General features: G+C 44.3%; 1 protein-coding gene across 2 annotated transcripts in view; it reads left to right on the top strand.

Annotated features, from left to right (window-relative positions):
• The window catches only part of klhl29 (kelch-like family member 29), a 414,899-nt gene that overhangs the window by 314,477 nt on the left and 73,452 nt on the right, over nt 1–26,970 (top strand). For both annotated transcript variants that reach the window (XM_086166945.1, XM_086166946.1), the window contains exon 12: nt 21,179–21,361. In XM_086166945.1, the coding sequence (XP_086023071.1) occupies nt 21,179–21,361 (183 nt within the window). The remainder of the gene's footprint in view (nt 1–21,178; nt 21,362–26,970) is intronic.

Here is a 26,970-nt window from a genome sequence, read left to right as displayed (position 1 = left end):
TATCTTATCTGATCTTATCGTCACCCTCTCATTCAAGGCTGAAGGAGACTCTCAAACGAGGGGGCGAAACCTCTTTTAGTGAAGAAAATCAAGCCCGGCTGCAACGGCGAGGAGATTGTGACGAGAATTCACCGTGACCAGGATGACGGAGAAGCTCTGACGGAGCGAACGCTTTCAAATTGCCGATATTATGCGTGAATGAGAGAGTGAATGGTTGTACGTCTGGATTTGACCTTCAAAAGAGAAGCTGTCAAAATCTCCTCGGCTTCCACGGTTCGACGAAGAAGAACCGAAGTCTCGGATGAGGGTCGAAACATCTTCGAGTGAAAAATATAAATCGGGTCCGTTTGCGACGGCAAGAAGATTTCGAAATCGGTCCGAATCTTCTTGGATTTCTTCACTCGGAGACGTTTCAGCGCTTTTGCCGTAACTTCGTTTTCTATTTTCATCCTTGTTGTTCTCAGCTCATTCCATCCTGCTTATTTCCTTTATTTTTATCACTCGCTTTCTGTTCCTTTCCCTGTTCTGGTCGTCTGTTCTCACCTTTACTGTTGTCAAAGCTGTTGTTGTTGTTCTCTCTGCTGTCTATTTATTTGTGGATCCATTTGCTATCTTCTAATTGTCTCTCTATTTATATTTATATTTCATATATATATATATATATAAGAATTCCCCCTATGGGGATCAATAAAGTTTATCTTATCTTCTATCTTATCCCAGAGGCTTCATCGGTTCTAATGACCTGTGGGAAGTTTCCCAAATATAACCGCCAGGGTTTTGGGCTTTTTGCGTAAATGTAAGAGTTAATCAGCAGAAACTAAAGTCTAAAAGGGTTGTTCTGGGTTTGTTCGGGACAAAAGAGCAACTTTTCTGAGTTTACCTGGATTAGAACGTGAAAAGGTAAAGCTAAACAAAGGAGTGAAGAGACCTTTATTAATCCAGAAGGAAAGTCTTCTGCTCCAACATGACATCACCCGAAACATGATATTGATTTGACTGCCGTCAGATTTCCTTCTTGGAGAAACGAGAGAAGACAGCGATGTTGAAATTCTTCATGAACAGTTCATTACAAAATAAGATTTTTATGACAAACCTGTTCTCCTGTACACTAAAACAAGGGAAAATTTTGGACTTGGTGTTACTTCTAGGTAGCTTAGCTCTGATTTCCCTGCTCGGCCCCCCAGACATCAAATTAAGCCGTCTGTGGCCCCTGGACCCAAACGAGTTTGACATCCCTGCTTTAGCTTCGGATCCGTGGCGTCGCCCTCAAGGAGGCCTCGGGTGTCAAGAAGCAAATGCACACACCTTCCGCCGCGAAGGTCGGCCCTCCAAACTTTTCGTCGGGTTTGGCAGCGCCGGGTGTTTTTTAGACACTCTAATTATCTCCATTTTCCACCGAGCTTCAGGATGTCCTCGGTCCCCGGCTGAACGAGGCGTCTCAGGATTGACTCGTTAGTTGCCCGGGGAGTGCGCGTCGTGGAAAAGTGTGAAGGGGAAAAAGCGATAACAAGACGCGAGAGGCCAGGATTGAAGGTTGCCTCGACACCGTGGAGTGTGTGAACCAACCCTCACCCGTTTTCCCCTCCAACGCTCAGTCTACATTTGCTCTTGGGAAGTGGAGAAAAGTTCACCGCAAAGCAGAGGTGCACTTCGCCCCGCCGCTTCTTGCGGACATACATAGAACTCCAGGACCAACCTTGACGAGGCACGCCTACCACGAGGCAGGGGAACTGCGTGCCTCACTTGGTGGCGGTAGTTTTCTGATCGCTCAGCACAAAAAACTAGCATCATACATTCGGTTGTTGACAAAAAAACACTGTACTTTGGAAATATAGTTTCTGTAGGGTTTCGGCATTTACAGTGAGACAGCAATACGGTTTTAGTGCAGAGCATAACAGCAGTCAGCCGTCATCTACCTTGAGGCTCAACAGTCCGCTGCCTCAACGTACGTCTCTTCACAATCCAGTGATTTTGGTTTAAAAAACTCTAAAACTGGTGGAGTTTAACGCTGCTATACATGGAAAATATAGTTCATATAGCAAAAGTTGCAAAAGTGTTTAAGCATCTTAATGGCAACATCTAGAGCGACAGCATTTTTGGCCTTAGTGCAGAGCATGCTAGCAGTCAGCCGCCACTGTGCAATCTACATTGAGGCTGGATGGGCAGCTGCCTCACCACATGTCTCTTCTCAGTATTTGAACAGTAAATGTGAAAATCCAGCGATTTTAGATTAAAAAACTCTAACACTGGTAAAGTTTAATGAAAAATTCCTTTAAAGTGCAAATCACAAATAAATACAATAATTTAATTCTTGTTCATTTTCCTTTTTTTTCTTTCCAAGATTGGAAACAAACACTATACATTGGAAATATACTTAAAATACTGAAAGTATTTTAACTGTAAATGTGACAATCCAGCGATTATGAATAAAAAAAAAAAAACAATCTCAAACTGGCAAAGTTAAATGAAAAATACCTTTATATTGCAAATCACTGATAACCAGAACCATTTAATTCTTTCATTTCATATATTTTCTTTCAGAGATTGGCAAGTGAGGCACGGCCTCTCCTGCCTCCCCTGACAGCATGTCACTGCGCTGTGTGATAAATGGGAGGAGTTTGTATCGCCGCTTCGCTCTCCTGCGCTTCACATAGAATGCTAATAGTTTTATGCTAGGCTATCTTAGTCCCTAAAGTCTTTTAGGGACTAAAGTGTTTTAGGCCATAATTAAATGAATGAATGGCTTTGTTGCTAATTTTGTCAAAGTCAGCTTTATTTTCAATTTCTCTGCATGTGCTGGACATACAGAGGAATCCAGAGGATTCCATTACACAATAAAGCTATGTAATATAACAACCTGAATATAAGCCAACTAAATGAATATAACATATTCATGCCGCACTTGTCTATAAGCCACAGGTGTCGACGTTGAGCTATTTACACAGAAACATATTTTTTTACTCTTAATTCACCTTTTGTCTCTTTTATTTGTTTTTATTTTTATTTAGAATCATATTTATTTATGTCACTGTTGCGCTGCTTTATTAAAGCTTAAAGTTAGCTTTATTTTCAATTTCTCCACATGCTGGACATACAGAGGAATCCAGAAGACATTTCCCATAATCCCAAGGTGACAGGAAATAAACATTAATATTAGAATGCAAATTAACTATAAAGTGCACTGTTACATTAAACAGAAAACATAAAACCATGAGGTATGACGTATAAAATGCATGCAGATGCAAACTGATACTCAACATCATGAGAGAGTAGCAGCGCAGGTTTTTTGTTTTGTTTTTTTTTTGGCATACAGTTTGTGGACAGAGACGTAGCTTGCTTGCTAACTCGCGCGGCAGGTTGGTTAGCGCTTGGTTAGCGCTTCTGGCTTCTGCTAGTTTCTATCCTCTCACTCATACATTCACATCCCTTTTTAGTTTGTTTTTGTTTTCCCATTTTTTGTTTCACGGACAACGCCACGCCGCTTTTTCAGTGTCGTCAGCGCGTTCGCTGTGATTTATGGTGACGTCTGGCTGCAAACCCAGACAACGTCCTTCGCGTTAATAATGAAGATAAAGTCGGGAGTAATGAAAAGCGGAGCTCACGCCCCTTACAAGACGACTAAACAACTATTTGAGCAACGCGTTTATTCATAAAGTCCAAGGTTGAGTGTAAATCTTGTCACCGTCTAGTGAAATATGTATTGTATATAATAAAGGGAGACGTACGGTAAATAAACAGGAGCTGAAGGGCTGGCAGTCTCCTGGCAAGCAGACGCGTAAACAGAAGACGCCACTCTGACCACCTATTTTGCTAATTTTGAATAACTTTCATTTCAATTTGCTGTTTTTTATATTCGGAGATTATGTTCTCCCCTCCGTCCTTCTTCCGTCGAGAGGATGATTGTTCTGTGCTGTGAATGTTGGAGCGAAGGGTCTATGATTCCGTCGGATTTTTCAATGATGAGGTGAAAAAGTGTCTACATGATGCGTGAATGAGAGGATGAATGATTGACGGCTCCATGCGGTCCAATGATAGCGAATCTAAACGGATTAAAGTTGTGATTAATTCGTTATTCAATTAGTTTCCCGAGCGCACCTGAATATAAGCCAAGTCAGGTAAAAATAACAACCTAAATAGAAGTGTACTTATATAGGTTGCACTTGTCTATAAGCTGCAGGTGTCAAAGTTGTAACATGAGATATTTGCACAGAAAAATTATTTCTTTTTTTACCAATAACATCAGCAAACATGCACTGGAAATGCTTTTTTTTCTAAACAGTGCCTGTAACACAGATGACGGAAAAGATTGATAATAAATAACAGTCACTTGGAATATTCTGATGAATGAAATAATCATCATAAATTCACAATAAACTGCCCAGTAAACATTATATAATATAAACAATAATATACAGGACTGCCTCAGAAAATTAGAATATTGTGATAAAGTTCTTTATCTTCTGTAATGCAATTACAAAAACAAAAATGTCATACATTCTGGATTCATTACCAATCAACTGAAATATTGCAAACCTTTTATTATTTTAATATTGCGGATTATGGCTTACATCTTAAGAAAACTTAAAAATCTCAAAATATTAGAATATCATGAGAAAGTTTTTTTTTTTTTTTTTGCTTGTTTGTTGTTTTTTTTTTATCGCATTACAGAAGATAAAGAACTTTATCACAATATTCTAATTTTCTGAGACAGTCCCGTTACTCCCGTAATTTCAGGACTATTAAGCGCACCTGAATATAAGCCGTACCGGTTAAAAATATCTAAATAAATATATTTTTACATATGTATGTCGTACTTGTCCAAAAGCCGCAGGTGTCCACATTGTAACATGAGTTATTTACACGGAAACATTTTTTTAAACTTTTAATCAAATACATAGCGGTTCAGCTGTCTATTTTTATCATTGTTGTCGGATGTCTTTTTCTATCTTTTAATTGTCTCTTTTTATTTCTGTTTATAATTATATTTATATATGTCATTATTGCGCTGCTGTGACAAAAGAATATCCCCGCCGGGGATCAGTAAATTATTATATTTTTATCCACAAACATGTGCTGGAAATTTTTTTTTTTTTTTCCAAACAGCGCTTTTAACCCGGCTAATGAAAAAGACGAATAATAAAAAACAGTTGTCACGTGGAATAATCAGATGAACAAAATAATCATAATAAATTCACAGTAAAGAGCACAAAAAAACATCCCTCCTTTTTAAAAGAGTTTAAGAAAGACCGAATATCTTTAGAGATATTTTGAGTTTTAAGATTGACTTAAATTTCAGCTTTAAACCATTTAAACCCGACGTTAAAAGTGACCGATATTTCTACCCAAGTTTTATCGGCGCGTTTGTGACATTGAACATTTTGTTTTTTATTTTCCTTCCCTTTCTCTTCAGCAGGACGCCGAGTGGAAATATGAATCCGCCTCAGCGACCCACTTGGAATTCCAGCCGAGCATCAATAGACGGGAAAAATGCACGCAATCTATAAAATATTAAGTAGGATATCTTGATTAATGAGTGCTTGTAGTTTTCTACTCCTTGTTCCTGCAGAATATGTAAAGGTTATATTTAGATAACGGTGTGATGCATGTCTAACTTAATCGACTCATAAACGATACTAGTTTTGCACAAATAATCCGAATGGTGGACCTCTGTGAAGGCTCTCCGGATCAGAGGTCCTCATGTCGTGGAGGCAAGTGGACTTGGTTTCTAAAACTGCCGGGGTTGGTCCAAGTTTGGGGGTCGAGTTGTTTCAGGAACTCGGGTACGACTTTGTGGGACTCGCCGATCGCACGGCTAATATGTAGATTGCCTCGGCTAACGGGCGGTAGCCTTAGCTTGAGGTCGTCTGCGAAGGTTCTCGGTCGTCAAGCTCATGGTGAAGTCTGGTCCAGATCTTCTTCTTGTGGCAACTGGACTTCTTGGCTTGAAGACGTTTCTCTCCTCTTCCCAGAGGCGTCTGAGAACTGAAGAAGCCTCTGGGATGAGGGAGTGCCACAACAAGAAAATTTGGACAAGAATTCTAGCTCGGGGTTGTGGATCTCTCCAGGTGGTTTGCAGGGATAGATCTCACCTCCCTCTTCTGTTCCCTGAAGGTCACTCCCATTTGACAAAGATGGCCCCTTGACAAAGACTCCTCTCTCAGACTAGCTATCTTCTGGTTTGCTGTCGCCAAAGGAGTGGCCCTTGTCCTTCGGGTGTTGGTGGACCACAGAGTCCTGATCCTGAAGAGGACCACAGGCCGTTTGTCTCTTCACCAAGGAGGTCACGGCATTCCTTGTTGTACCTCACAACATCTTGGGTAGCCTTTAACTTGGGTGTTCTGTCTCCGGGTTGCGCTAACATGCGCGCGTCTATCATTTGAATAATCGATGCCGTCCATTTGAATGAAAACATAAACACGTGATAAAGGCTGATTTGTAATTTCCACCCCGTAAAGAAAAAAAAAAAAGAATTGTCGACCCATTTAAATGCGGGCATTCATTCGGTATCAGCGGTATTACAACGAGAAAAAAAAAAGCCTTTGATTCCTCTTTCTTTTTCATAGTTGGCTGACATTCCAGTCTGCTATCAAGGCTATTACTGAGAGCCTCTGTTCTCATCTGAGTCTGACACATTCCATCATTGTGCGCTAAAACCTTAATCTGAACAATTGTATCCTCCAGACGCGATTATTCTAATGTTCTTTTCTCGGGTCTTTCTCGCCGCGCCGCTAGAAGCCTTCAACTCGGTCCCGATGCCGCAGCTAGCTCTCTCCGCGGTGGCTAACGGAACGAGCCGGAGCAGATTCCAAGTCCTTTTCACCTTTAAGGCCTTGCATGGTCTTGCAACACCCTCCTCCTTCTTCTTCTTCTTCTTCTTCTTCTTCTTCTTCTTCTTGTTCCCACCCCTTTAGTTAAAAGAAATATGATTGCTTCGGAGGCTTTTGCCTGCATGTGCCTCACCTCTGGAGGTCCTTCACGGCTTGTCAAAGAAGCTTTGACATATTTCTTTCACATATTTCTTTAATCCAAACGACCTCCTTGCTTTTTTTTTTTTTTTTCAACATCAGTGTATTTCTCAATCTATTCAGATAAATCCACGTGACGACCGGAAGCCTCAAATTAAATGTACAGTGTGTTGCCTGTTGAATCAAATTACTGCTAAAACCATTTATTCATTCATCTTCTAGGCTTCAGTCGGCGTTGTGCGGTTGGGTGGAGCTAATCTGTGCTAACGTTGGGTATTTTAGGCCCTAATATAGAGACATACAACCGTTCACTCACATCTGGGCACTTCAGGGTGTCCGTTGGACCTCCTGGACGTTTTTGGACTGCAGGAGGAGCTCGGAGAACAAGGTGGAAACCAAAGAAGTCGCCCACATGTTGGAATCCGACTTGAAACGCTGTTGCTGTGTGCAGAAGCGCTAATCGCTTCGCAACCGTGCCGCCCTTGATAAAACCCAACGAAGTGTCGTAGGTTTATTGTACCGATAACAATCCAAGGAGGAAACAATTAAATCAGCAATATTTATACCAGAAAGAAACTGTGGTTTCTGAAACGGACGAATCGGCTGTCGAACAAGCCTCGCTGCACGAACGCACAAACAAACTAACAGGTTTTCCTCAACCACTAGTTGCGTAGCGGCAGTTGTGCCGCTAATTTCTGCATTGTTTACGCCGTTCATCGTTGCGTTCCAGCATTAAAACGCTTTTTTGTGCTTTTTTTTTCAGCAAGTTAGCTTCATTATGGTAACAAAAAAAAGTTAAAAGTGTTTGTGATGTTAAAAAAGAAGTTGGATCTGAAGAAGGAAGTAACAGCTAAATGATGTTGGTGTTATAGATCTCGCAGATTGCAAGGCTAATTTTACCATCTGTACGATCTTGGAGAACAAAGATGCGCTAAAGATGGTTGATGCGGCTAAAGGGGCAGCTACGCTAACAAAGGAAAGTGATTGGTAGTTTGGATGAATGAAAGACAGCTTGTTGGAGATAGCGTTAGCATTAGCCACGATGTCATACATGAGAAGGCTTTACTACACAGAAATAAATATCTTATTATTTCTGAACACATAAAGATTATCTTTGATTTTTTTTCTGTTTTTTTTTTGCCACAAATAAGCACCAAAAAAGTTTCAAAAGAGTGCAATATGTTTTTTTTGGGTCTGTAGGACCGATCAACGGGATTGATTTAAATTAAAAACATTGATCGGGTTCTGAATGGAGTCAAAGAAGGAATGAAATTCATAAGCAGTATTTTTTCGGCCCTATCCTGCTGTTGGGTATTTAGCCCGACAGTTTCACCCCAAAGTCTCTTTAGTTGGCAGTCTAGAAGCGTTATTCCTATAACACGATGCTTATCAGCAAATGGAGTTCACGCCAGTATAATGGAAATTGTCGGCAGTTGAAACGGCCTTCTTTTTTAAAATATTCATTGAATTCCTGACCTTGGGAGCTGCAGTCACAGGAAGATCACGGGATATGACTTCCCGGACGGCGGCCGCTAAACGGACGCCGGGGTAATTTTGTTTTTCGTCGCCGTCGTTTCCTCGGATCGCAAATACGCGGCCGTCCGTGCGATCACCGCGAGTCACTTCCCGACGTGAAAATGCAAATACTTGAGGACGAAGCGAGAGCCGAGGGTTAAATAAAGGTCACGAGAAGACGTTGGATCCGGGAAGGCGAAGCGAAGGGGAAGGGGGTTTTTGGAGAACGAGTGGAGGAGGCGGGTAGATAAGGATTGAGGCGCTAGCGGCGAGGGAAGGGAAGGGGAATATGGAAAATAGGATCACAGCATGGGGCGAGAAGCGAGGTGGACACATAACAAGGTGAGATAAGACTCGGGCCGAGAGGGAACGACGGAATCATCCCGTTCTGTCTCCGGCGTATGAGTGGACGCCCGCCGTCGGCACGGATGGCGTGCTCCTGTCACAGATAGCTTTCATTTGCTTGACGCCGACTTGAACGGAGCCGATGCGAGGGGGAAATTGTCATGTTTTTTTTTTTTGTTGCTGTTTTTTCCAAGCCCGTGCACGCTTGTGTTCACCGGTGAGCGTCACGCTCGGCGGACGAGGCGTCGGCTTTGAGCATGCCCGTCCACGCGTGTCGCGACATAGCTTAAAATCCTGTAAGGAGTGTAACGGGACACGGCAACTTTTTGGGGAAATCTGCCCGCCGGCCACGGTCGGTTAGCGTCCCGAGCTTCGGCGATGGCGTCCCTTTCCTCTTTGTATATTTCGCCGCTGCTTTTTCCGCCAGTTAGCATAGCGGAATGAAGGCTCGCCCGGGGAATCGCTTGCCGGCCGCCATCAGAAGCCAGGTAATACGGCGCGGAGATAATGTGAAATTAGGAGATATTGGAACACATTTGCGAGACGGCGCCGTGCCTTGAGGGGGCAAAATAAATAAATAAAACATATAAAAGGGCCTTCAGTGAACGATTTGCCGATAAAAAGCTGCAGCTGTATAGGTGTGGAATTGGATCTAAATGGAATAAACACAAACACATGGTGCTGATTCCCACAGAACTTAATGTCTTGCTCCGTCAGGTTTGACTGCAACTCCGTGGTTGTAGCCTTCTATGTGAGGCGTGAACGAGGGAGTGAATGGTTGTGTCCCACTGGATAAGGCGTGAATGAGAAGGTGAATACTTGTATGCTTGTGCACGAGGTGTGAACAAGGGAATGAAGAGTTGTGTCCCTCTGGATAAGCGAGGAATGAGAAGGTGAATACTTGTATGCTTGTACACGAGGTCTGGACAAGGGAATGAAGAGTTGTGTCCTTCTGGATAAGGCGTGAATGAGAAGGTGAATACTTGTATGCTTGTGCACGAGGTGTGAACAAGGGAATGAAGAGTTGCGTCCCTCTGGATAAGGCGTGAATGAAAAGGTGAATACTTGTATGCTTGTGCACAAGGTGTGAACAAGGGAATGGAGAGTTGTATGCTCGTAAAGAAGGTGTGAATGAGGATAATAGTTGTATGCTTCTGTATGAGGTGTGAACGAGGGAGTGAATTCTTTTATGCCTCTTGGTGAGGCGTCCATGTGAGGGTGAATGGTTGTGTGCCTCAATATAAGGTTTGAAGAAGGGAACTTTATGGTTTAATGCCTCTGTATGAGATGTGTACAAGGGAGTGAATGGTCCTAAATAAGGCATGAATGAGAAGGTGAATGGTTGCACATGTGTTGTGAACAAGGGAGTGAATGGTGTTATACCGCCATATAAGGTTTGAACAAGGGAGTTTATGGGTTGCAAGCCTCTATACAAGGTGTGAATGAGGGGGGAGTTGGTTGAATGATTCCGGATAAGGCATGAATGAGAGGGTGAATTGTTGTATGCCTCTTTCTAAGGCTTGCAAAAGGGAGCGAATTGTTGTACGCCACTATATAAGGTGTAAATGTGAGGGTGAAGGGTTGTATGCTCATACATGAGGTGTGAACAAGGGCTGCGAGTGAATGTTGTTATGCCTCTATACGAGGTGTGACCGACGGAGCTGATGCTTCTATGTCTCTATATCTGGTGTTAATGCGAAAGTGAACGCTTTAATTCCTCAATTTGAGGCGTGAATGAGAGGGTGAATGGTTGTATGTTTGGACACGAGGTGTGAACGAGGGAATGAATAGTTGTATGCTTCCATATAAGGTGTGAATGAGAGGGTCAATACTTGTATGCCTCTGAGCTGTAAACAAGGGAGTGAACGCTCTTGTGTGTCTTTTTGAGGTGGTTTATGAATCTAAATGTGTTTCCTGTGATTGACTGTTAAGTGGTCCAGGGCAAAACCCCAATGAGTGCAGGAGAAGCGGTGTAGACAATGAATGAATGAGTGAATGTGTTGGGAATAGCTTATAAATTGCCTGTGAAAAAGTTCTGTCTGTCACTGCCTTGGCCTGAGCAGCCCAGCATCCAGCTGCTGAAGGTTTACCGTACATGTTTTCCCCGCTGCGCATCTGTCAGCGAACAGCGGAGCAGAAATAAATCGCCGGGGTGATTTTCAGGAAACCGAGAAAAGAAGTGGAATGTAGATATTCTAATATTGGCGTCGGTGAAGGTTTACCGGGCTCTCAAGAGGCGGTAGATCCTCCTCCACTCGCGTTCTGAAGCACCGCAGATACTTTGATTGGTGCTTCAATGCGTGTTTGGACAATAATTTCACTGGAGGAGAGGAACAAATCCCAAAGTACAATCCGTAAAACACCACGTAGTCCCCAAATATTTCCAGTCCTGAAGTGCACTATGTCATCATCTCCTATCTATACATCAACCGGCGTAAAAACGTCCGCCGTCAAGCCCTCCGCATATATCTCTCGGCAGGGCGAAGCCAAGCAGTCAAGGGTAGGAACCGGAGCGAGAGGAGGCTTTAAATTGGTGAGAGAATGGACCGAAAGGAGGCCATTAAGATCGGAGATATATGTGGCTATTTTCCACCAACTCCCCCGGAAATATTGCGCGGACCTTGAAGGAGTCCTGCGCCGTCCCCTCGTCCAATTTGGAGGCGAGGGGAGAGGCTGAGTTTACACAAGCAGATGTTTACGGCGCTTTCTGCAGAGTCAGCTACTGAACTCAGAAGAGCATCGTGGAGTAGAAGTTACTGCTCGGCGCCCGAGGCCAACCCTGCTTGACCGCAAGGTGGAGGCGCCGTCCAAAAAAGAGAGCTTAATTTGCGGGATGGTAGCAACGCAAGAAAAGGGTCCAACTCCTGCAGAGGTGTCCAGAACATGGCGGCCGGCTGTTCCGACCAGAGCGAATACATTCAAACACTTCGCACAGATTCTGGCCTCCGTCCCCAGTTGGATACCGGGAACGGTATCTCTGTGCTGAGTCTCCATATTCTCCAAAAACATACCGCAGCTTCTTAGGAAGCTTCTTCTTCTTAGGTCTGCTACCTTCAGGGATTCCCCACAGCAAATCCAACATCTCCATCCGCCACCTTCATGTCCTCTTTTCCCTCCATCCATAAACCTCCTCTCCGGTCTGAACAATCTTTTATTTTGGAAAAATGTCCGAATTCTCTCCGTCACATCCGTCTATAACTTGGTCACGTCGTACATCATTGCTAATGTCGAACCCACAAACAAGTAAATGGAGTAAAAAACAGACGTCTTTGCAAAGGGGAAAAGGCCCAGTGATTATAAGTTTCACCAGACAAAAATGCATAATAAAAAAAAAAAAAAAACTGGAGTATAAGTCGCATTTTTGGGGGGAAATTTATTTGATAAAATCCAACACCAAGAATAGACATTTCATCTTGAAAGGCAATTTAAGATAATAATAGAATAGAGAACAACAGGCTGAACAAGTATAGCCTATATGACACATAAACAACCAACTGAGAACGTGCCTGCTAGGCTACGCTAACGTAACATATTACGGTAAGAGTCATTCAAATAACTTTAGCATATAGCACATGCTACAACCAAACAATCGGTGTCACTCTTAATCACTAAATCCAACAAAATCTTCTTCTTCGGTGTCACTTCTGAACAACTCCGCCAACTCAGAGGGTAGACAACACGCCGCTTCATCTTCTACCGGTACGTCGCTACGTCAGAGTCATCGTCACTTGCAGTTCCAATTATTCCAGCCTTTCTGGATCCCGACAGGACGGCGTCTTTGCTCTGATAAAGACGATTGCGTTGCATGAAGCGGTAACACCAGGAAGCTCCTCCCGCAAACTCACTTATATTCATCTCCTTGGCAACTACCTGGTGTGAAGACGCAACCGTCCTGTTGACAAGCCTCTCCCGGCAGCACCTTGTTCAAGCACCCGTGTGTTAACTCGTTCCTCTAGCCGTGGACGGCTAGCTTTTAGCCTAGCTTTTAGCCCGCGATTAGCTTTTTTAGTTTCCTTCATTTCAGTAAGAATAACCTCCGCTTTTCGCCAGTCCCTTACAAGTTTCTCACTAACTTCAAACTTTCTTTCTGCTGCTCGATCGCCGTTTTCGGCTGCATATTTCACTCCTTCCGGCTTGTAACCTGCAGAATATGATTTTCTTTTCTGTGCCATTTTTTTCAGCCCTTCTCAGTTGTTTTTATAAGTTAGCGCCAAGTTGAAATGATCAATTTTCATCGGTACAGAAGTCGTTGGTAGCATCTTTTTTCACAACGCACTTCTGCCATGACCCGCCCCCGCTGACTTTTGATTGGTTGGCGTGTGTGTGAGACGATCGCTGTTATATTAACGACACACATCGGAGCAAGAGAGCTCAATGATTTCACAAATAAGTCGCTCCAGAGTATAAGTCGCACCCCTGAGCAAAACTATGAAAAAAACTGCGACTTATAGTCAGAAAAATACGGTACATCTAACAGACGATTCCAGGAGACCTCCTGCAAACACGGATTTATCACGATAGGTAGGAAGCCTGCTCTGCATAATATGCAACAAGATGCTCTCCAATGAGGCAATCAAGCCTTCAGCTTGAAGATCAAGCGTCAAAAAACAAGCTTATGGAGTATTTTGAAAGAAAAAAGCAGAAATGTTTGAATATTTGACTGTATTTATCCACCTCAGACCAATAGAGGTCTGGGACTGCAGCTCCAGACCTCCGAGCTCAGCACCTTCCATCCCTGGATCTCCTTAGGTGTCCAAACAATCTCGGACTTCACCTCCACAACATCTCCATCTCTGCCTCCCGTCTTCTCCTCGGCGCCACCGCTCCCTTACCTTCCCTCTTCGACAGCACTTTGACGGAAAACACTCTATAAATATATTTATTATCATCATTCTCACTAGAATTAAAGATTACCCGCCTTCACAGAGCCGCAAACGTCTCGACAAGAAGTGTTTACTTTAAGAGTCGTGCGGCTTCAAAGTTGCGCGCAGTTGACTTTTGCCTCTGTGCAGAAAGGTTACAAATATGCCAAAATATCAAAAGGTCAGTAACAAAGAAAGGAGACATTTTCTTTCCCAAGTGCCAGGGGTATAAACTCTGTCAGGGAAATAAAAAAAAAAAAGAGAGAGCTGTCAAATCTTGGCTATCCCTTCATCCCCGACCACTCGTCTCCATCCTTCGATCCTGCATCCCTTCATCCCTTTACCAAACTCCCATCAAACCTCGGACTGACTGACAGCCGTCCCTGTGAGGCCTCATTCACACACACACACACTCACACACACACACACGCATCGGATTCTTCGGCGTGACTCGCCGACGGTGCCGCCGCTCTTGTGTTTTTTTTTTTTTTTTTTGTTGTGTTCTGACAGGCCGGCGTTTGGCTAGCGAGCGCGTCCAGGGCTTCGGGGGTCGGAGGCGCACGGCAACCTCGGCGCCCAGATGTGGAATCTCCCTGACGTGTCCGACCGAGCAGAAAGCGCTCTGAGCGACCACGCACACGTGCGTTAGGTGATAATAAAGCGCGGCGTGCACGTATACGTGCATATTGTTCCGCCCCGTGGATCGGCTGCAGGGAGCTTCCCTTATTTTTCGCTCTGGAAAAAAAGGCCCGGAAAGCCGACAAACAAAGTGACCGGGACTTTTTTTTCCGGGTATTTGCATCAGCTGGGAATCCAAATAAGGTTAAAAATAAAATATAGTATTATTATTATTATATTAAATTGTTCTTGATTTTTTTTTTTTTTTTTTTTATCATTTTTTAAAAGGTGGCAGCGAGGCAAATTAGCAAAACTTCATCAAAAAAGAGAAAAAAAATAAATAAAAGAAAATTGAATTAAAAGAAATAACCTTGATATAAAATTGGAGTTTTCTGATTTTTTTTTGTCATCTAATGTTACCATGACATTTTAGATTAATTGGAAATTGAAAGGTAATATTATTTGAAATGTTTAAATAATTTCTTTTTTTAAAGGTGGACGCAAATGAGGAAGAATTAATCAAAAACAGCATAAAAAAATTAAAAGAGACACTTGAAACTGCTTTGATATAATCTTGGAGTCATCTGATTTTTTTTCATCATCTTCAAAGTTTACATGAAATTTTAGATTATTAGAAATTTGAGGGAGATATTATTGGATTTTTTTAATTCATTTTTTGTTTAAAGGTGTCGGCAAATAAGCAAGAATGCATCAAAAAAAGAGAAAACAAATTAAAAGAAAATTTATTTTAAAGAAATAATCTTGATACAAGCTTGGAGATTTCAGATGTATTTATTTTTTTGTCATCTAAAGAAAAACATGAAATACAAAACAAATAAAAGAAACACCTGAAATTTAAATATAAAGAATTGCTTTGATATAAGCTTGGAGTTCTCAGATTATTATTATTATTATTATTATTTTTTTATAATCTAAAGGTACCAAGAAATGTTAAATTAATTAGAAATTGAAAGGAGATAATATTTGAATTATAATTGTAATTGAATTAATATTTGAATATCTGAAAAAGGTGGCAGCAAATAAGCAAGATTTCATTAAAAAACAGAAAAAAAAAACAGAAAATTAAAGCAAACAATTGAAAATTAAATTTAAAGAAATGTCTCTGATATTAGCTTAGAGTTGTCTTTTTTTTTTGGCCTTGACTTTTGCATCATTTTCCATTCAATATCTAATTAATCTAAAATTTCCCGATAACTTTAGATAACAAAAAAAACCTTATATTGAGGTTATTTCTTTAAATTTAATTTTCTTTTAATTTTTATTTTTTTCCATTTTTTAATGAATTCTTGCTAACTTGCTGTGACCTTTAAAAAAAGATTTAGAAAATTTAAATTAAAAAAAATAGATAAAAATAAACACTTATAAAAATATAAATTAAATTTAAATAAACTGCTTTGATATCAGCTTGGAGATGCGTTTTTTTGGCCACTGACCTTTACATGATTTTCTTTTCATTTCCAAATTAATCTAGAAATTCTTGGTAACTTTAGATGATAAAATTATTAAAAAAAAAAAAAAATCAGACAACTGCAAGCTTATATCACAGGAATTTCTTCAAACTGTATTAACAGTTTCTATTCATTTTTTTTTAATTAATTTTGCTAGTTTGCTGCCACCTTTCAAAAGAAAAAAAAAAAGAGGTTTTAAAAATCTATCATCTCCTTTCTATTTCTAATTAATCTAAAATTTCTTAGACGGCTGCAGGTTCGATTCCCGTCTCCTGCCTGCATGTCGAGCACCAACAATCCAGTCCGGTGCAAACATGTCCGTGGAGGTTCTCAGTCATCCAGGTCACGGTGAATAAAACTGAAAAAATACATAAAAATCATGGAGTACTTTTTAAAAATAAAAATGCAGTTCCTATATTCTCGGTGTTTGAGTCCGTGTTAGCATCACGGCGCAACACTACGTAGCTCACGACTTCTATCAGATGGCAGCGATGCGACTTCCGGGTCCATAAATGGCATTTTTCTTCTTGTTAGAAATTGACCCGCTTTTCCGTTGATACCGACGCCCCCATCGGCAAGACGTCGATGTCAAAAAAGGGAAATGTGGACAATTTGTTGGTTGAGGTGAATAAGAAACCCGTATGCTCGGTGTGGATGCAGCAAGTTTCGGTGCTACTATGGGGAAAATACAACAAAAGAACGGAGGCATAGTGTTGTTACTTATCTTCATAATTCTCAGGTTGGAACAGTCCATTGGTGTAAAGTCTCCTTTACACTAAAACAAGGGGAAAATTTGGACTTAGTGTTGCTTCTAGGTAATTACGCTATGATTTTAGTGTATACAAAAGAGGGTCAACCTTCGTCACTGCGACTCCCTCCTTGCCGGTGCCCAAGCGGTGACCATCAGGCCTCTGGAGCTCTGGAGCTCTGGTGTTCAACCGTCCCAAATTCTCCCGTACAACTCCCCTTCTTATGTTCCTACACCGGCTACCGGTAGCCACCCGCCTAAAATTCAAGTCCCTGGTGCTCGCCTACCGGGCGGTGAATGGGACAACCCTGGAGGAGGTTCCTCGGTGGAGGAACGAACTCCCGAGAAAGGTCAGAACAGCGGGGTCGCTGCCCATCTTTCGCCGTGAGCTGAAAACATACCTCTTCACCAAGCACTACCCTGCTAATCGCACTTAGAAATGGATGCATGTATGTATATGGTTCTGAGACGGCTGTTTGGTTGAGTGGTCACTTCTGACTTCCGACGACTGGTACTTCGGATCTTCGGTGACTGGATTGCAACTTTTGGATAAAAGTGCCTGCCAAATGACTGGAATGTAATGTAGTGTACATGTTTCATCTTGTTGTCCCACCTTGAACAGATAGCAAAGCTCCATGAGTCAAACTCAAATTTGTATTTAGAACTTGACCAACGTCTTCAAGTGAAGAAAGTCAAGTCTGCCCATCAACTCTTATATTTACATAACAGGCCGTCATAACCGAGACCTAAAACCCCGGCAGTTCTATTTAGAAACTCCCCGCAGGACATTAGAACAGAAGAAGCCTCTGGAATGAGGGGCTGAAACGTCTTCAAGTGAAGAAATACAAGTCCAGTTGCCACAGCAAGAAGATTTGCGCAAGAAGTCACTCAGTGATGCTTTATATTTCATGACGATTTAAACGCCCTATTAATATCCTGTTTCTTACTCTATTATTTAAGTCCTATTGATGTTGCTTTTTGCTGCTGTGAGGTCAGAAAGTCAAGTCCAGTTGCCAAGACAAGAAGATTTGGAAGTTGCGGTGGCCGTTTAGCAGGGCAGCCCGCTACCTCTTGGCACCGAGGGCCACCGGACCAAGATCATGTCCTTCTGGGCACCTTCTCCCGCAGGGGTTGTCCGAAAACCACCGGTCAGAAAGCGTCGTTATTGAGGACGGGGGTTATGAAAATGAATGTCAAAGACGGCGACAGATGGCTGTCGGAGTCCCGTGGCGTTTGGGGGCGGGGCTTATGTGGACCCCCCACCCCACCCCCTCGGAGCTCTGCGGTCGGGTTCTTCTGCCAGAACCATCTCCGTTCCCGTTCTCCCCGGGAGCCAGAACACGGGAGCCTATAGGATGTCGGCGGTTCTGCCAGAATCGCTTTGTCTTTGTCGGAGAATCCTCTCCCGACATATTATTGGACGGGATCTATGGGAAGGGGGCTGGCAGAAGCACCTTTGAGCAGCAGAATATTGATTGATGTGCTCTGCAGCGAGAAGAGGAGCTCAAACCGGCGCCGACGAAAACGCGGAAACGTTGCCAAGTTAATTGAAGGCAGTCATGATCAACAAGCGGAAACGGCTAATAGGATGAAAGACGGGAGATGAAAAGCGATGGGGGGAAAAAATGTAATCCCATAAAGACGGGAAAACAGCCTAACTTTTAAAAATCCATTAAAAGGAGGAAGAGCAACGGCTGTGGAGAGAACGAGAGTACAAACATGCTATAGAAACTAACTAATCGGGAGGAAGAACAATGGCAGAACAAAGTGGGTATAATTAATGCGTGTGTGTGTGTGTGTGTGTGTGTGTGTGTGTGTGTGTGTGTGTGTGTGTGCGCGCGGTGGTGTGTGAAGGTGCGGCCGTACAGCAGACAAACAGCCTTCTTCTCTGGTGTTGTTTTTTCTTTCTTCATGAAGGGCAGGCCCTCAGTGCCCTAGAAAACCCAACTCACGTTCATTAGCTGATTGGCCAAGGAGCTCCTGTGGAGACCCTTTTGGAGGTCCTATGGAGGCCCCTTGGAGGGCCTTTGGAGGTCTTTTGGAGGTACTTTGGAGGACCTTTGGAGGTCCTTTGGAAGTCCCTTGGAGGCCCCTTGGAGGGCTTTTGGAGGTCCTTTGGAGGCCATTTGGAGCCCCTTTGGAGGTCCTTTGGAGGCCATTTGGAGCCCCTTTGGAGGTACTTTGGAGGCCCTTTGGAGGCCCCTTGGAGGTACTTTGGAGGCCATTCGGAGGTACTTTTGAGGCACTTTGGAGGACCTTTGGGGGGCCCTTGAAGGCTCCTTGGAGGTCCTATGGAGGTGCCTTGGAGGGCCTTTGGAGGCCTTTTGGAGGTACTTTGGAGGCCATTTGGAGGTCCTCTGGAGCCCCTTTGGAGGCCCCTTGGAGGGCTGATGGAGATCCTTTGGAGGTACTTTGGAGGACCTTTGGAGGTCCTTTAGAGGTCCTCTGGAGCCCCTTTGGAGGTCCCTGGGAGGTACTTTGGAGGCCGTTTGGAGGTACTTTGGAGGCACTTTTGAGGCTCTTTGGAGGACCCTACGAGGCCCTTTGTAGGTACTTTAGAGGCTGTTAGGAGGTACTTTGGAAGCCATTTGGAGGTCCATTGGAGGTACTTCGGAGGCCTTGTGGAGGACCTTTGGAGGTACTTTGGAGGCCCTTTAGAGGACCTTTTGAGGCCCATTGGAGGTACTTTGGAGGCCTTGTGGAGGACCTTTGGAGGTACGTTGAAGGCCCTTTAGAGGACCTTTTGAGGCCCTTAGGAAGTACTTTGGAGGCCCTTTGGAGACCATTTGACAGCCCTTTGGAGGTACTTTGCAGGCCCTTTGGAGTGTTCAAGCTCTGTTTGCTGGCTCGCATTTGGGGACAAAATACGGGACATCAAGCCATCCATCCATTCATTCATTCAATCATTCATCCTCTATGCCGTTTCCATGGAAATCAATCAAGAGATAACGAACACAAGTCGGCCCTCTCGGCAGTCATCTCCCAAATTGCTTGTTTTCCCATGTACCTACGCTAGCCCGTAGCATGCTAGCACCCGGCTAACAATAAGATAGCTCAGTTGCCGAAGCGGCCTGAGCTAATAACCAGCTGACTGCTAATCCGTGGATATCCGTCGATTCAATATCATCCAGGCTTTGAGCTGCATCCGTGTCTCTCGCCGTCCGATGCAGACGTCAGGCCTCCCTTCAAATCTCCATCTTCTTCTCCTCCATCTCTTACAGCCCTCAAAGTTCTCACATCTTCCGCGCCCAAGCAGAAAGGGCGCCGTCACGCACGACTCCTCTGCACGCCGGCTTCTACCCAGACTGCTCGCTTTTTTTTTTTTCCTTTTCTATTTCTGAACCCGTGTCAACCAGACCTTTGCGTTCGCGTGGCCGGCGTCGGAGGAACGGCCGCCGCAACCTCCAGCCGGAGCGTCCGAGGCGCTCGCCGTTTCTGTATCTTCCTCCCCGTTCGCCGCCGCCTCCCTCGCTCTGCTCCGGCAGCCTCCAGAGAAAAAATGAAAGCTTAAAAGTGTGTGTGTGTGAAAGAAAAATATCGATCCAGACAGATGAACCAGTGCTTAGCCTTGATGTGGAGTGTATGAAGATTACTCCTCCACCTTTCTCACTCTCATCCCTGTTTTCTTTTCTTTTTTTTTTACCCTCCTCCTCTTTCCCTTCACACTGTTTCTCTTTGTCCCCTCCGCCCTCCACTCCACCCGCCAGCCTGCTTGCCGACACACACACACACACACACACACACACACACACACACACACACACAGCTCATTTCTGTCTGGCGGGCCGTCGCCTTGCCTTCGCAGCCGGACACCGAGAGGACCTGAGACCCCCCTCGTGTGGCGTCTTGCCAAACCTGCTTGTGTGTTTTGGATCACTGGTGTCTTTATCCGCCGCGTGCACATGCACATGCACGTGCATGTGTGTGTGTGTGTGTGTGTGTGTAGTCGTGTATGCTTGTGGAGTGAAAGCAGAGCTCGGGTGAGGGAGAAAAAAAAGGAGGGGCAAACGTGGCTGTTTGTTTATGTGTGTGTGTGTGTGTGTGTGTGTGTGTGTGTGTGTGTGTGTGTGTGTGTGTGTGTGTGTGACAGACAGAATATCCATGTACAAATGTACACAAATTGATTCTTAGTTATTGATTTTCTGACTCTCCTGTGCCGGGGGGTGGAGGACGCCGCAGGTTCTTGTCGCGATTGTATGAGTGCGTGTGTGTGTGCATGTGTGTGTGTGTGTGTGTGTGTGTGTGTGTGTGTCCACGGGTTAAGAGTCGGCGCCGGAGTCAAGCGAGGGCAGGATTAGAGAGTGTAAACAAACGGAGAAGAAGCTGCAGCATTAGCCGCGGTGATTGAGCCATACTTTCCGGCTATCTTTCCCCGCGACACCGAAGGGAATCTTTATTTATTTATACCTCTTTATTTTTCACGCTTTTTCCGCATTGACCAATTTCTCAGACCGCCAAGGCCACGCCGGCTCAGGGTTGTTGGTTTATAATGGGCGGCGGCGGCGGCGGCGGCGGCGGCGGTGCACACGGTAGCCAAGGTTGTTGTTTTTCCTTAAAGCAAACGTATATAAATTTCTCAATACTATCGCATGATTAAAGTCCAGGCGGCTCCTCCGCTTCGACCCGCCGTTGACCTTTTGACCTTTTGTCCTACAGGCGTTGCGGAGGTGATCGTCCTGGTGGGCGGGCGGCAGGCCATCGGGATGAACCAGCGCTCCCTGACGGCCGTCACCTGCTTCAACCCCCAGAACAGCAAGTGGTACCCGCTGGCCAGCCTGCCCTTCTACGACCGCGAGTTCTTCAGCGTCATCTCGGCCGGAGACAACATCTACTTGTCAGGTGAGTCGAATCGCGGCCTCCCACTTGGATTCAAAGGTCGGTATGCTATCTTTTCATAGAGCCGGTAGGGTGGAGGCGGCTACTCTTGGCACATCACAGTGTAGCCTGACTTTTGGGGGAGTTGTGATCCAAGATCCCCTCGAAAAAAGGGAATTTCCACGAGGTAGAAATGGCGTGGTGATCTGCAGTGAGAGCAGGGAGCAGGTTGAGGAACATCTTGAGAGGTCTGGAAAGGAGAGGAAGGAAAGTTAGTCGCAGCAAGACAGAATATATGTGTGTGAATGAGAGGAACCCGGGTAGAACGGTGAGGCTACAGGGAGTGGAGATCAAGAAGTTGGTGACTTTCTGGGGTCAACAGTCCAGAGCAACAAAGACTGTGGAAAAGATGTAAAGAAATGGGTTCAAGCAGGCTTGAACGGGTTGAGAAAAGTGTCAGGGTTACGAAGAGATAAAAGACTATCAGCCAAAGGGAAAGGAAAGGTGGACAAGACAGTGGTGAGACCAGCGATGTTGTTTGGACTAGATACTGTAACAGTGACGAAGAGACAGGAGGCAGAGCTGGAGGTGGCAGAGATGAAGATGTGAAGGTTCTCTTTGGGAGTGACCAGGATGGAGAGGATCAGGAATGAGTCCATCAGACGGACGGCACATCTTGGATGTTTTGGAGAGAAGCTCAGACAAGCCAGACTTAGATGGTTGGGTCATGGACAGAAGAGGATGAGTGAATATATTGGTAGATGGATGCTTGAATTGGAGATCTAGAAGAAGACCAAAGAGAGGATTTATGAACATGAATTATATGGGGGTGCAGGACATGTATGACTGAGATGGTTTGGACGTGAACACTCCTCTGCTCACGTGCAAGCCATGGTGAAGATCTGGGTAGGAGGTTGCTGAAGGCTGAGCTACCAGGCATAAGGTCCAGAGGAAGACCAAAGAGAACATTTATGGACCTAGTGAGAGAGGATAAGAAGTCAGTTGGTGTGACAGAGGAGGACACAGAGAATAGGGTTAGATGAAGAGGGTTGATTCGCTGTGGCGACCCCTGAAGTGAAAAGCCCAAAGGAGAAGAAGAAGAGACGTGATCATTTTGATGGTATCAACAGATATATTAACCCTCAGCAAACATCACTCAACCCTTTACAAAACTCCCACAAACTGTTATAAACCCTCTGTCGACTGTATTACGCTTCCCACACTCTTATACTGTCCACTAAACACTTTTGGATAATCGTTTTGGAAAATGTACAGTAAAATAAAAAAATTCAGAAACATGATAGGCAGTTGCTGCTGCTGCTTTTTTTTCTAGTTGAAAGAGGTTTTCTAAACTGCCACGGTCCCGTCAGTCGAGTTGCAAAAGTGGAGCGACCGAACCATATCGTCGTCCTGATCTTGCGACATCTTTTGCTGGGCTCTCGCTGCGTAAGTCATTCGAGCTTGAGACCATTCGTTCTTCTTTCTTGTCACTTCTCTTCCTCTTCCTCGCCGGCAGACTTCATCATCTTGTTTGTCAACAAATCCAAACAGAGGTCTATTAAGAGAGTCGTGACGGAGACGCCTTCTCCTCCAAGAATGCGTGCCAGCTTCACTGTTCACTTCGGCGTTATGAAGGAAATATTTCAAAGTTGCGAAGTAGCGAGGGTGCGAAAGCCGAACCACGAAGCAGCGAGGGTCCACTGTACTCGGAACAAGTGGGAACTTCGTCTGCACCTCCTGGTTTCTTAGCGCCCCCCGGCCGCGACCTCACAGCGTCGAAAAGCACCGTCAATAGGACTTAAATAATAGAATAAGAAGCAGGATATTAATAGGGCGTTTAAATCGTCATGAAATATAAAGCATCACTGAGTCACTTCAAATCTTCTTGCTGTGGCCACTGGACTTGTATTTCTTCACTTGGAGACGTTTCAGCCGCTCATTCCAGAGGCTTCTTCTGTTCTAATGTCCTGCGGGGAGTTTCCAAATAGAACTGCCAGGGTTTTAGGTCTCGGTTATGACGGCCTGTTATGTAAATGTAAGAGTTGATGGGCAGAAACTACGTCTGAGGGGGTTGTTAAGCTAACCTGGGTGTCGTTTGTTGGGACAAAAGAGCAACTTCTGTGGGATTACCTGGATTGGAATGTGAAAAGGTGAAGCTAAACAAAGGAGTTCTCGTTGAAATCTTCTCGTTTTGGCAACTGGACTTGAGTTTCTCCACTTGAAGACTTATTCAACTAACACCGCATACCGGTACATTCAAACCTGCAACACCCTGAGGCAAAAACTGGTGCCTCCTAAGGACAAAACATCCAGGCAGAAAACACTGTCACTTGCTGTCACTTGCACTGAGCGCTGTGATGACGTCCACATCGGAGGGACCAAACAACCCTGGATGCCACCGAAACGGGAGAGACACCAGTTCAGGACTGGACTCTGCGGTCCACCTACACCTGAAGACATAGTCTGACCAGGACCTTCTGCAGCCTCCAAACAACCAGGAAAGCCCCGTCACCAGAAGCAGTCCCCGGTAACGTCCACATGAGCCTCAGTCCACGGGATCCAACAGGTTTCACTCCTTTGTTTAGCTTCACCTTGTCACATTCCAGTCCAGGAAATCCCACTGAGTTGCTCTTTTGTTCCGACGAACGACACCCGTGTTAGCATAGCAACCCCCCTTTTGGCTCGTCTCTGCAGATCAACTCTACCGTTTACAAGCCACCATAACCTGGTCCAGGGGGCGGCAACCCATGCGGCTCTTTCATCTTTACACTGCGGCTCCGAGTGGCTTCGGAAAATGAATTATAAATATTTAGTTGAAGTGTATTTCATTTGTGTTAATTCCTTTTTTTTTACTTTTAGTTCTAAGTTGGAAGATTATTGTGATCTTGAAATATTAAATAAAATTGTATTTATTATTTTTTGATGCTCAAAATAACGTCACACTCGCGGAAGCCGGTAAAGTCCCGATTTGCAGATGCTCTGCGCAGAAGTTCAAGAGTAGAAGTCCCATAAACCAGGTAAAATAGATATTTATGAAGATATTTTGCAAATATTTATTTTTTATTGTCTACTGACACAGTGATTTTTTTCCAGATTTATTTTTAAAATTCAGGTCAAGGCTCCGCTAAACGCTCTGAAAGCCCAAAGCTCAAAATGAGTCCATTACATAAATAAAATTTAATTTTGTCTGTAATACTTTGTGAATTTCAGAAGCAACACACTTCACACTTGTTTATACAAAGCGTAAAGGTAATAAAAAGCAATATATACAGTGGTACCTTTATTTTAGACGTCTGCATTTAGGACTCACTCAAATCCAAAATGTTACATATGCATTCCCATTCTTCTTGAAACAGCCTTCCATCTGCATCCACGTTTCTCATTTAGGGATCATTTTTATTTCTCGATTCCACTTGTTGGAAATGTCATTGATGTGGATTCACTGCGATCTAATGGGCCGCAGAAGCGTCGCAGAAGCTGCATTTAAAAGAAAATGTCAAGATTCCTACCTAAATAACGGGTTCATCGCAACAGGTGATACACAAGCTTTGCTCTCGCTATGCATTATTTGCAGTGAATTGATAATATGATGATATTATAATATATATTATAGTAAAAGTGTATTCAGATTAAATGAACAGTGAGCTGACAAAAGTTTTTATTTATTTGGTCCGCAAATAAAAACAGAATGGTTAATGAATGAATAAATAACATATTGATATAATAGAGCGGCTGCGGTTTTTTCAAACATATGTATGTGTATATATGCATTTATATTAGTAATAAGACAGCAATGCATAATGAAACAGGAAGTTAATGCTGGTTTGTGTAATTGATGTTGGTGTTCGATGACAGATCGTGTCAGAAGACATTCTTTTGCATCATAAAACAAACGAGCGGAGATATTAAATAAGGCTCAAAACCCGACCTGGGAAAAAAAAAAAGACTTTTATTTTTAAAAAACGTGATAAAATCCACAAATTCATAATGCAGCGCCGTGACCCTGCCGCGGCGGAGCGCCGCTCGCCGGCCGTCACCCGAGTTATATATATTTAGATATATTTGAAAAGGTCCTATGGCCTCAGCCGTGACTCAACTTTTTCTTTTTTTATCGAATATGTCGACTGTCTCTCTGGAGTTTTGTTTTCCACTTACCGCCTGTACTGTTACATCAACGCTCTGCGGTTGATTTTCCTCCGAGGCGGCGCCGCGAGGCGATCTTTAAGTCGCTCCTCCGTCAGGTACGCTGAATTTCCCCCCTCCGCGCTCCATTTGCGCCGGGATCCTGCACAGTCCGCAGACCTTGACATTGGGTTGTGGAAATGCAACGGGATTTGTCCTGCGTGCACCTTCCCCTCCCCGCCCCTCGCTTTTCATATAAATGTAAATTCGTGTTTAGGTATTGGAACGGGTCGGCGCGCGTCCGCCGGGAATTTGGCGGCCAGCGGGGAAATCAGAAGCGTCGGGGCCGGCCAATCAACAGGCTCCGCCGTCCGCAACCTCCCATTCACGTTGAACGGGGTCACTGAGTCATGGCCGGTGTTACACGTCGAGCTACACGGCGGCGGCGGAGGCGGAGCACGGCTTGGCATCCCGCATGGTTGATTGGTGGACGCGGCAGAAAACAGCCCCCGCAGAGATATTTAAGTTGCTCTTTAATTTAAAGGTCCACTTTGTTCAAAAATGTCGTCTTACTAGCTTTACTAACTATTGAAATCGGTGATATCTGGACAGGGCGCTTTTAGAAAACACCGTCAGTCTCCCGGTCCCTTTTAGCTCTGCCAGCCTGCGGTTGTCAGATCATTTTTTTTATTTTTTATTATTATTTTTAAAAAAGATCCTAGGATGACAGTGGATGTTGTTCGGGCCTGTTTGCCTTGGCTGTCCTAGGATTCACACAGCTGTCGGGCCCGTTGTTACCAGTCGCACTCGGGGGGGCTGCGGTTGTGTTGATCGTCCGAATAAAATGTGGAAGCTTATCCGCTCAGAGGAGTTCTGTTTGTGAGCTCGGAGGTTTTTAGGAAAGAGCAGCGGTGCGAGTTTAGCACCGGCCAACCCTGGAGTTGGAGCGTCGCCACCGCTCAGGAGGCCCAAAACAATTAGGATTTGTTTGGTCATATGGGATTTCAATGTCTTGTTGTTATACTTTTATTTATGCATGACATTTTTTTTTAATTTTTTTTTTATCATGACCTGCCAGAGGTTAGCACTTCCTCTCTTCCACAAGAAGGTCCCTGGTTCAATTCCAGCTTTCAGCACAGGTTACCTCTGGGTTCCTTCCAGTAGCTTCGCCGGAGACGCTAAATTGCCCAGACATGTGACTTGGAGGGCGAGCGGTCGTACGTCTCAATAATGACCTCGTGATGGACTTCCGATCGGACGAGGGCAACCTTCGATGTCGCTTGCAGACGCTGTCATTGGCGGCGGCGTTGTGCGTTGACCAAGAGTTAGCAGTCGGGGCTAACAGAGCGCGAGTAGCTACCGTAGCATGAGGTAACGCGGAGGCTGCGTGAATTCAAGATTCATGAATTCAAGATTCATCATCGACGGGGAACGAGTCGATGCGCCTCCAGCCCCACTTTACAGAGCGTTGTTTGCGTCTTTGTGCGGAATTATAAAGAAAAGATAGTCAT

Source organism: Fistularia commersonii, chromosome 20 (assembly GCF_037954325.1).
Source record: "Fistularia commersonii isolate RoL2024-O1a breed Wild chromosome 20, RoL_Fcom_v1.0, whole genome shotgun sequence".
NCBI classification, from domain to species: Eukaryota; Metazoa; Chordata; class Actinopteri; order Syngnathiformes; family Fistulariidae; genus Fistularia; species Fistularia commersonii.
Note: the sequence above shows the minus strand (reverse complement) of the source record. Positions and strands in the feature narration are given on the sequence as shown.